This window comes from Ostrea edulis, chromosome 5 (genome assembly GCF_947568905.1).
Source record: "Ostrea edulis chromosome 5, xbOstEdul1.1, whole genome shotgun sequence".
In the NCBI taxonomy this organism is placed as follows: Eukaryota; Metazoa; Mollusca; class Bivalvia; order Ostreida; family Ostreidae; genus Ostrea; species Ostrea edulis.
In genome coordinates, this window is record NC_079168.1 from 25,679,831 (window position 1) to 25,692,022 (window position 12,192).

General features: G+C 36.6%; 1 protein-coding gene across 2 annotated transcripts in view; it reads right to left on the bottom strand.

Annotated features, from left to right (window-relative positions):
- Nucleotides 1-4,223: 4,223 nt before the first annotated feature.
- The window catches only part of LOC125650049 (NT-3 growth factor receptor-like), a 97,958-nt gene continuing 89,989 nt past the window's right edge, over nt 4,224-12,192 (bottom strand). For both annotated transcript variants that reach the window (XM_048877988.2, XM_048877987.2), the window contains 4 exons: nt 10,855-11,161; nt 10,168-10,405; nt 5,792-5,950; nt 4,224-5,545 (listed from right to left, as the gene is read on the bottom strand). In XM_048877988.2, the coding sequence (XP_048733945.1) occupies nt 5,354-5,545; nt 5,792-5,950; nt 10,168-10,405; nt 10,855-11,161 (896 nt within the window). In that variant the 3' untranslated portion in view covers nt 4,224-5,353. The remainder of the gene's footprint in view (nt 5,546-5,791; nt 5,951-10,167; nt 10,406-10,854; nt 11,162-12,192) is intronic.

Below are 12,192 nucleotides of genomic sequence, written 5' to 3' on the forward strand. Positions count from 1 at the left end.
TATATTTGTATGTAAAACTTTGATCCCCCCTTGTGGTCCCATCCTACCCCCGGGGGCCATGATTTGAACAAATTTGAATCTGCACTATGTCAGAAAGTTTTCATGTAAAAATCAGCTTTTCTGGCTCAGTGGTTATTGAGAAAAAGATTTTTCCTATATATTTGTATGTAAAACTTTGATCCCCTATTGTGGCCCCATCCAACCCCCGGAGCCCATGATTTGAACAAACTTGAATCTGCATTGTGTCAGGAAGCTTTCATGTAAATCTCAGCTCTTCTGGCTTAGTGGTTCTTGAGAAGAAGATTTTTAAAGTTTTTCTCTATATATTTGTGTGTAAAACTTTGATCCCCCCTTGGGACCCCATCTTATCCCCGGGGGCCATGATTTGAACAAACTTGAGTCTGCACTATGTCAGAAAGTTTTCATGTAAAAATCAGCTTTTCTGGCTCAGTGGTTCTTGAGAAGAAGATTTTAAAAGATATTTCCTATATATTTGTATGTAAAACTTTGATCCCCTATTGTGGCCCCATGCAACCCCAGGGGCCCATGATTTGAACAAACTTGAATCTGCATTATGTCAGGAAGCTTTCATGTAAATCTCAGCTTTTCTGGCTTAGTGGTTCTTGAGAAGAAGATTTTTTAAAGTTTTCCCCTATATATTTGTATGTAGAACTTTGATCCCCCCTTGTGGCCCCATCCTACCACCGGGGGCCATGATTTGAACAAACTTGAATCTGCAATATGTGAGGAAGCTTTCAGGTAAATTTCAGCTCTTCTGGCCCAGTGGTTCTTGAGAAGAAGATTTTTAAATGACCCCACCCTATTTTTGCAGTTTTGTGATTATCTCCCCTTTGAAAGGAACATGGCCCTTCATTTGAACAAACTTGAAAGCGCTTCACCCAAGGATGCTTTTGGTAATGTTTGGTTGAAATTGGCCCAGTGGTTCTGGAGAAGAAGTCGAAAATGTGAAAAGTTTAACAGACAGACGGATAGACAGACAGACGACGGACAAAAACCGATCAGAAAAGCTCACTTGAACCTTCGGTTCAGGTGAGCTAAAAAGTATCAATAATCCCATGGGCTATGAAATCTAAGGGGAAACCCAGTTCTGCATGCATGTATGAAAAGGTGAAGATAACGACCAGTGATCGATCTCATGACTCCTATAAGCAATACAAAATAGAGATTATGGCAAACACGGATCCCTGGACACACCAGAGGTGGGATCAGGTGTCTAGGGAGAGTAAGCATCCCCTGTAGACCGGTTACATCCGCCATGAACCCTATATCTTGATCAGGTAAACGGAGTAATCCATCGTTAGAATCAGTGTTCCAAGAACGGTCTAAAAATTGGTATGAAACACATCAGACAGCATTTGACCCAATGGCAGGTTGAAGTGACAAATTAGATCGTTATAATGACCATATTATTAGCGAAATGCTGATTTTAAACGAGACAGTTAAAACCCCTTAACATTAACTTCTCTGTGAAAGATGAAGATAACGAACAGAGATCGATCTCATAACTCCTATAAGGAATACAAAATAGATAGTTGGGCAAACATGGATCCCTGGATATAACAGAGTTCGGATCAGGTGCCCAGGAGGAATAACCATCCCCTGTCGACCGGTCACACCCGCCGTGAGCCCTATGTCTTGATCAGGTAAACGGAGTCAAAATCAGTGTGACAGGAACAGCCTAACAATCGGTATGAAACACGTCAGACAGCATTTGACCCCATATGGCAGGTGTTATTAGAGTAGCCTGCCTCGTATGTATCTAAGCGAAATTCTGATCTTCAGCAACAGTATAAAAACAAGATGTGTGCTTAAAAAACTTACATGTCCCCAAAGTGTCGAATATTAATGGAAGACTTTACATGATATAATAAAATTAAAACGATATGACTAATTTGGACCCGTCCTAGATTCAACACACTGAGGGTGCGAAATTCACAATTTTAGTATACCCTTTTCTGCTTTTCCTATAGCAAACCTAAAGAAGTCGTTCAAATGGTAAAGACAATATAATCAGTATAATTTGGGCCCATCCTGGAAACAAAACGGATCCAATTGAAATCCGGGTTAGAATAGGTCCTCAGTACCCCTTGTTCGCCGTAAGAGGCGACTAAATGGGGGCGGTCCTTCGGATGGGACCGCAAACATCGAGGTATCGTGTCACAGCAGGTGTGACACGATAAAGATCTCTCCCTTCTCAAAGGCTGTAAGCGCCGAGCATAGGCCTAAATTTTGCAACCCTTTAGCGGCAAGTGGTGATGTCTCCATATCAGTGAAAAATTCTCGAGAGGAAAGTTGAAGAATACACAGTGAATTATTGAACCAAAACCCTTACCCGCTGGAAGTATGTACTTTTAATGTAGGACTACTTTCGCTTTCTAAATATCCAAATGGTGTTAATTTAGTGTCAATACAATGTATCACTAATTACATGTATGTAGATGTTATTTGAATGTTTTGCACATAAACACTACTAAGTATATACCAATTTTGACCCTGCCCTGGAATCAGAACCTCTACCCCGGGAATAATGAAATTTATAATTTTGGTAAAGGTCTTCCCGCTCCACATCAAAATGCATTTAGATTTTCTTACAGGTGTACGATTGGGGAGACGACCATTTTTCACAATTGGTTAATTTTTGGCAGGTTTCCATGTCCCTTAGGTCCCAGGAGTACTGAAATGTACAGTTTATGTCCCTCTTGTCCCTTGCTTCATACCAAATTTGAAAGGAATGGGAATGGTTGTTATCAAGAAGTTAAAAATGATTAGCTGTTAACGCGCGACGGAAGCTGAACAATTGCAATTATAGGTCACTCGAGTTTACTCAGTTGACCAACATACAAACACTGGTGGCTCGTAGTTGATATAATGAATAATTTTCAATTAGCAACCTTTGTGCCAAGTATAAACTTCGTCGTGGACAATTATTCAATTTTGACCTGGGTTTAGGGTTCACTTTACATCATTCTGTTGATATTTCACGTTACATCATTCTGTTGATATTTCACTTTACATCAGTCTGTTGATATTTCACGTTACATCATTCTGTTGATATTTCACGTTACATCATTCTGTTGATATTTCACGTTACATCATTCTGTTGATATTTCACGTTACATCATTCTGTTGATATTTCATTTTACATCAGTCTGTTGATATTTCACGTTACATCAGTCTGTTGATATTTCACTTTACATCAGTCTGTTGATATTTCACGTTACATCATTCTGTTGATATTTATAAGGGTGATCCCTGTTCGTCTCTTCATTTTTCATGTAAAGTGACAAGATCGAGCTACAGGATGTCTCTGTAGATTTACAACAGTGTCGGCAAAGATAAGCCAGAAAAACGAACAAACGTACAGATGATCGTGATTCTTAGATGTGTATACCACCTAGTAGACCATTACAATGTACTTAATTTGTTAGATGTTAAAAAATAATTACGCTTTTTCAAAGACTAGATGTTTTAAATGTAATAAGACGTGTTTCATAGAAATGTGTTATGGCGTGGTTTTTCATTCTGATATACACTACCAGTGACCCGTTTACCCGATCAAGATACGTGATCCACGCTGGACATGACCGATCAGCAGTTAATGCTTACTCGGTCCCACATCTAACCTGTGGGCCACCGCTGTATGTAATGCTTTATTATATTATTAGTAGTGAACTATCGAAATTTTGTCATTGAATTTTACCTTACTTTAACTTTGTGTTCTTTCCACAATGGGGTATTTTGATGGTGTGGAGGTCGAACCCATTGATTTAGTTCCCTTGGTTGAAAATATTTGCAGTCTGATAGTGTTGGCATGTCTCTTCATGAAAATGGAAAACATTAATTCTGAACATTAAAAACAAAATTCGAGATCTAGGTATCATCATTCACTGCACACAACAGAGCAGATATTTCAAAAGAGGCTAATGGCGAAGCATAGAAAACTGAGTAAACAGAAATCTCCGCTAGGGCCATTTATATCCATCTCTGGAGGTGGTTATGAAAACAATTTCGACTGACCAACGATTCTGGCAATGACTCGACTGATCAATGATTCGAGCAATGACTCGACTGACCAATGATTCGGGCAATGACTCGACTGACCAATAATTTGGGCAATGACTTGACTGACCAATGATTCGGGCAATAACTTGACTGACCAATGATTCGGGAAATGACGGTAAATATTGAATATAGTCTGCAATGTGGAAAGTAGTTTATTTAAAACTGAGCAATCCTTCTCTTAGTAACACAAAACAGCATGTATCAATATAACGTTATATATGATAAAGAACATCGGAACCAGCCGCATAGTGCAGTAAATGTAGAGTAACAATGATCAATAAAGCCCGATTATCAGTCACATGCAAATACCATAATGTAATAATCGAACAAAATGAGTAAAACAATGTTTATAAATTGTCTGTACAAAACAAAGCAATATCGGGTAGTATCAAAAAACGGTCGCGTCAGAAAAAATTTATAATAGATATTGAAGCAAATAAGTCTGCTTGTCACGTAATCTGGTTCATTTCCCCACGCGGTTCCTTTTATGTCCGGAGATATCGATTGGTTAATATATTTTTAATCACAGACTTTTAGTATGACATCGACAGACCATTTTATTGGGGTTATCTCAATTTACTACCAAAGTTACTAATCTCCGCAACATAAACAAGTACGATGTCCTTATAGAACACATCTCTCATAATATAATGTTTGAGAGCATATTCCCATTGCGCATTAATAAAAGGAAGCGGATTAATTACGACAGTTACCAATTCTTGTTTTGGGATTTCAATACATCAAAAAATGAGTGTAAACCTAAATTCACTTGGTATACAAAACTGTAGAAAACATGCATGTAAAGAGTCTGATCTCTTATTGTTTACCTTTCATGTTAGAAATGCTTCTTTTAACCGATGGATTTCATGCCCCTCAACAACATAACAAAAATTAACACAGCAATTGTGTTTAGTTGTTGATCTAAAAATAAATGAAATAAGATGCATCTTTCTGGAGAATAGGATTCAAAAATTGCTCTCCGTAACACTCGTCCCTTAAAGCTTCACAAAGTCGCGCATTATTGGATAGAGGTCACCCTTCCCGGCCTGATACAGTGGACGATCGCCATTATCACAAGGGCTTTCGGCGATTTCCAATAAAAAATAAGATCACTTAGAAGAAATTATATTGATTATCTCTCTCTGTGTAAATCATATCAGAGCTTCTGTCAAGTCTCCGTAAACGATGTAAACATCCCGGAAACACGGCGATATTGCCACATCGGGAAAAGCGTTGAAAACATTTTCCGGTTCGATGATGACGCCAAATTTCAGGCTATTAAATCGAGATATGTGGGTTGCGACATACATATCCTATCAAGTTTGTAGTGTATTTCCTTTATAGATAAACGGTCATGGGGTTGACGTTTCCAACAAGAAGTCATTAATTTAGCCACTTCCTCTGGACACACGTCAGTTCCGGGTGACTGCAGCGTGCTCCCATTTGTTACGTAATGAATAACCTGCAAATGTAAATTTCACATTTGTTTTAGCACAATGCAAATGCAATGTAGTACATCTTTTTTCAGCTGATGAACTTTATTTGAAACATAGAATCATTACATTTAAATGCATAATTAATTACATTATCACATAATCACTACAGAGTTAATACAGGTGTATTTCAATTTAATGCTAAGAATTTCTAATTAGCTGTACTAGAGTCATGATTTGACAATTTGTACCACGAATTAGCTGACTGTACTAACCTCATGATTTGACAATTCGTACCACGGCTGTCGTCCGTATGTAAAGATTTCCCATAATACCACACCAAAACTCCAGACGTCCGATTCCACAGTAAAAGTCCTGTACAACAGAGACTCGGGAGGCATCCACCTCACTGGAAGCATCGTGGATCCGCCCACCTAAAGATTTAGTGATTATATGAATATATCCGAAAATATAAGCATTTAATATCATGTTATAATATGCTCATTTAGTGTTTATAGAGTGTAGTATTGTCTTTGAGGATACGGAGACATCGCATGAAATCCAAACACGATTTGAATATCGAAGCGAGCACAGAGCTTAGATAGGTTTAATGTCGTAAACACCGCACTAAAATTCAAACTTTTAAAATCGTCGTCTCATTGGTTAGACGGTTTGTGTCGTGACCTGGGTGTCGTGGATTCGAGTCTCATTCGTATTCGGCTGCGTCCGACGAAAGACGTATTTGAGCAATGACTGCTCCTTCGTTAAACGCTTGGCATTCCGAAATGAGAGTAGCTGGTCCTTCGGAAATCATATAACTGCGACAGGCGATCCCTTATTGCTACAGGTACTTTAAGCATGCATTGGGCAACATTTCCAACACTTTATATGCAGAAGACAAGGTCTCAAAAGGAGTGAAAGTAGAAGTACCGCTTGGGTACATGATACGCCCGTCTAGAACTACATTATCTATTATCTACATGTCGAAATATACCGAGGTCCCGACTGCGGAGTCGAACCACCTATCCAGTGTTTTAGACCAAGGTCGGGGTGGACAGGATTAAAATTTCTACCAAACGCGCTAGACCATCTATGCACGTTTATAGACTAGCTTCCTTCGGACAAGACCGCAAAAACCGAGGTCCGGTGTCACAGCAGGTGTGGCACGATAAAGATCCCTCCCTGCTCAATGACCATAAGCGCCGAGCATAGGCCTAAATTTTGCAGCCCTTCACTGACAGTGGTGACGTTTCCATATGAGTGAAATATTCTCAAGTGGGACGTTAAACAATATTCAATCAATCGATGATCGGTATGCTGTCATGATCACAAGCTATATAAATAAATCATTTTGAATGGAAACGTTTCAAATTGCTTCTCGTTTTACATAACATTTTGTAACTCATTAAATTCTTGCAACACAACACATCTTGCAACTCATTTTATTTCAAGACCTGCATGGCGCTCTAGGCTGCAGTAGTGAGGGTTATTTATCATGCCAATGTCTAACCGTGACACCAGACATCTGTTTTTTATGTTATATCCGAAAGATCCTGACTGGCACTAGCAATTCCTGGAGATTTGCGAAGAAACAGTCTATAACTATATGTACGTTAAATGTCGTAGCTTAGACGAGGTACCCGGATCGACAATGTAACCCGAGGGGTCCTATTAAAAAAGAATACCCTAACCACTAGGCCACCACACTCGCTGAGAAAGGAACTATGATACAGCTATTGGATGTGAATTTATACTTGTTGATTGATGAGGTCGATCTTAATACTATAACATATTTCTGTAGTTTTTCTTTTTATAGAAAACGTTATGAACGTACTTCGTAAAAGAAATTCACTTCCTCAGGGAGCGATGCTGACATTTTCATATGAGCTTAATATTATATATTGAATGCATAATTGCAAGTAGATCAGCGACAACATTTGGTTCGTTTCCATATTTCACAAAACCCCGCTATGCAGAGTAACACTGTATTATCATATACAACGGGGTTAGGTTTGGAATTACTATTGGTTAAAGGACACTTCGTTATTAGAATGGACAAGGTGTTATTGATGAATGTAGACGGTGTCGTGCTGTTCTAAAGGATGTGTTGATTCTAACGGCAACATAAGCCTGAAAGAAAGTCTTAACTCGAACCCACGCAAAGGGATTTTCTTCATTTCCTAGCCAAGAATCTGTCAATTATTTAGTGTGTCTCGAAGCCAAAAGACATGACATTGCAAAACTATGTTAACAACTAAACAGTAATCACACATCCAGCAAAAGAAATCAACTTTCTTACGTTAATCTGTTATGTTATGTCATTTTCACTGCCTAATGTCTCCCCAAATTATAGTTAATATCTCTCATTGTCAACCAAACAATTTCCTTGTACCGATGATAAACTTCCTTAGACTGCATTTCATTTTCAATGTAATGCTTATTCTACACTAAATTGTATGACCTACTATGTCTTAATTTAATGAACAAAGTTCAAACGTTTAAATTCCATAACAATTAAGTTAACTACTGTAAAACTTTAAGTCATTGTAGCTAAAACTGACAATCCATTATGGAAAGTTTTATTATTTATCATCTAGTTTATAACTAGATTTAACGCGATTAGCATTAAAAACTTACAATGATATACTTTTAATTTACTATAGAAAAATGATGACTGAAGTCAACTATATGGCAATTTGCATTGTGTTTGTTAAAGGGACATGGACACGATTTTAGCTGAAAAGAAGGTGTTGCACGTCTCATGTTAATTTCCCTAAAGGTGTTGCATGAAAAATCGATAAAATCAAGTTTTTCAAATTTATGATAAAACCAATTGGAACTTATGTCTTGATTCAAAAATTTGTGAAAATAAGTTTTTAAAAGACGTGTATTGACAAAAATTAGCCAAATAATTCGAGTTTAAATCAAGCAATAAGCGATTTATATGATTTTTAACGTTAAAATTTAGGAGTATCCCCGAATTTAAGAAAAACTGCCTCCGTGAAACAAAATGAATTTAGCATGAACATGTTCTTCAAGTTTTTCACTAAAAAACTCGCTTTGAAATTTTGTTTCACTAGGGCATTTTTTTGTAAATTTCAAAAAAACCGAAACGACTTCACTGATATTAATTTCACCTTCACCTGTACGTTTATTTTCCTTTATAATGTATGGACTACTGCGTGGTTCAGTGGGTAAGCTCCTCGACTTTTATAGGTAACGATTACTTCTTTTTTAAACGCCCGGGTTTGAATCCCTCACGAACACAATTTTTTTCATATTACGTTTTCCATTTAGATGTTTTTTTCTTAATTGAAACACACTTCTAGTTTTAATAAATGTTTCTTGTCAAATCTCTCTTTATTACAATGTGCCGAGTTTAAAATAAGATTCCAACCTGGACACTGTTTATTTTGTGAATAGGACTCCCAACAAAAACACAGAATACAGCATGCAATACCTGTGTTTAAATAGTCAAGGTTGTATATGTATGTTTTTCTGAGTGAAAGCATTGACAAAGGTATGATGCCTTTTAGGGAAAACGCTGTAAACGTTGCAAAGCTTTGAAAGAAAAACTTTAAGGCCAAACAGGGAAATAACCGTTAAACAGTTTAAGTGGATAAGATGGTGTGTATTCCAGTAGCAAATTGCTGCAATGGTGAATCAATGTTTTCAAATGCATGTACTTTGAATTATGTTGAACTTTATTAATGCGTATTAAACTTCTCATATTTTGTTTTGTGGTCAGAGTTATGTACAGTTGCCAACTGCTGGTTGTAGAAAATAATACATACGAGTATAAGAGCTTTTAGACTGTAGTAGTATAGAATATCAAATAATTGATACACTCGTAACATGTAACCGTATACATTGTATCTGATACTCAGGGGAAAAAACCAATTTAATTTTCACGATTTCAAAAATTGTGTTTTGACTACATGTATAATGTATTGACACATAAAATGTATTAAGCTTGCCCTTAGTACTGTGGAATCCTACAGGTATTTAAATGACAAATACTCAAAGAGTATAAATATGAATGAAGGTCAGTTCTACGTCACAAGTGCTGGCACGGAGCTCCGATTAGGGAAAATTCTCGCTTCGGTGCAACACCCTCTTTTCAAATATTATTTTTGCATTTGTAATGTTTAGAACGCTTAATTAAGATATTTCTAATGGTAAGCAAAAAATTGAATGTCAGTTGTCAAGGTATATGGGAGATACAGAGCTCACAAGTCCTTGTTATGTAACAAGGTCCGTGCCATGTTTTTTGTTTAAATAGTTTAAATATACTAGTAAATGTTTCGTTTAAAGCAGATTTCTTAAGTTTACAAGTTAATTCTGAACACAATTTAATAGTTTCTAGTGTTTGGCACATCTCATTTTGTTTTAAACATGCTATTTTCTATTAAGCCATCTATATGTAAACAAAACATGGCACGAGCCTTGTTTACATTACAAAGAATTATGACTGTTCTATCTCGCTTGTAACTCAACATTTTGGTTGACCATTAGAAATACTCTAGTTAAGCATTGTAAACAATAAAAATGGAGAAAATATAATTTGAAAATTTTCAGTTCAAATCCTGTCCATGCCCTTGTAATACTCTTTACTTGAATTAGAACTTAAAAACATGAAAGGTACACGCACCCTATAATAATCAGTACTGTAAACATCACGTGACATCCCAAAGTCTCCGATTTTGACGATCATCTTGTCTCCAACCAGACAATTCCTGGTTGCCAAGTCTCTGTGAACGAAATGCTGGGACGCTAAGTATTCCATTCCGTTGGCGATTTGGTTTGATATGTGAAGAAGCTCGATTTTGGACAGAGGTTTTACAAGAACTGTACTTTTACTTAGAAATTTGGCATCTGGACCGTGACATCTGAAAGACAGTGTTTCAAATACAATACATATGCCAGAAAATTAAGCAAAGCTGATAGCATTATCTATGGTTACAGAAAGTTTTGTTATTAACATTTCCCTTGGTATGAATTATCATACAGTGCTGTATCTCTGACGTCAAGAGGCTAAATTTTGAATTAGATTAGAAGTCCAGATCAACTGCTTCGTCAACTGTTGTTTTTTTCTTTTCAAAAGTCAATACGTGACATTACCCACAGTCACTTCAAAAGATACAAAAGCAGCGATTCATATTAAAGTCAATACGTGACATTACCGACAGTCACTTCAGAAGATACAAAAGCAGGGATTCATATTTTTTGTGATAAATGCATTTTCATTATATCTACTAAATCTTGGTGTTCTTAATTACTTAAATGTTGATTTTCCCGATTTACAATATGTACAGGAACATTTAAAGTGTTATATTACCTCAAAAAATTATTCAAATCACCATTTTCCATGTACTCAAAAACCATCATAGAAGTTTCAGCGTCGATACATACTCCATAAAATGTGACTATGTTGTCGTGTAGTAGCGTAGCCAATAACTCAGCCTCTCTGTCAAAATTCATTTTTGCATCGTCCATGGCTGCTTCTTTTAGCGTCTTGATGGCTACCATGGTGACATCCCCGGGGGATATAAGGTCCTTGCATGCCCCCAGAAAAACTCGCCCGAATGCTCCTTCTCCCAGCTCGCGAAGGAATTCAATAGATTCTCGTTTTATGTAAGAAATAGCTGAAAAATATTTGTTGGAAAATGACAATGCGGTTAAGAAGGAATACTACACTAAGGAAATTTGACATGGATGAAAAGTGGAGGATATAAAGAATACTACGTGAATTTTGAAATTGAAAACTTTCAAAGAGGGTGTTGCACAGAAGCGGGAATTTTCCCTAATCGGAGCTCCGTGCCAACATTCGTGACGTAGAACTGACCTTCATTCATATTTATACTCATTGCATATTTGCCATTTAAATACCTGAAGGATTCCCCAGTACTAGGGACAAGCCTAATACATTTTACGTGACAATACATTATACATGTAGTCTAAAGATAATTTTTGAAATCAAGAAAATTAAAATGTCTTCTTTTTTTCTGAGTATCAGATACAATGTATACGGTTACATGTTACGAGTGTATCAAATATTTAATATTCTATACTTCTACAGTCCAAAAGCTCTTATACTCGTATGTCTTATTTTCTACAACCAACAATTGGCAACTGTACATAACTCTGGCCACAAAACAATATATGGGAAGTTTAATACGCATTAATAAAATTCAACATTATTCAAAGTACATACACTTGTAAAAATTTATTCAGCATAGCAATTTGCTACTGGAATACATATAAACTCAAACTTGTTAACGGTTATTAACCTCGTTTGGCCTTAAAGTATTTCTTCCAAAGCTTTGCAAAGTTTACAACGGTTTTTCGTAAAAAGGCACCATGCCTTTGTCAACAACTTTCAATCAGAAAAAACATCAAGTTCTCGTTAGGAGCCTTGAATATCAAAACACAGGTATTGCATGCTGTATTCGACGTGTTTGTTGAGAGTCCTATTCACAAACTAAACAGTGTCCAGGTTGGAAGCTTATTTCAAACTCGGAACATGGTAATAAAAAGAGATTTGACATGAAACATTTATAAAAACTAGAATCGTGTTTCAATTAAGAAAAAAAAATGTAGATGGAAAAGGAATATGAAAAAAAAATGTGTTCGTGAGGGAGTCGAACCCGGTCGTTTTAAAAATAGAAAACATCTT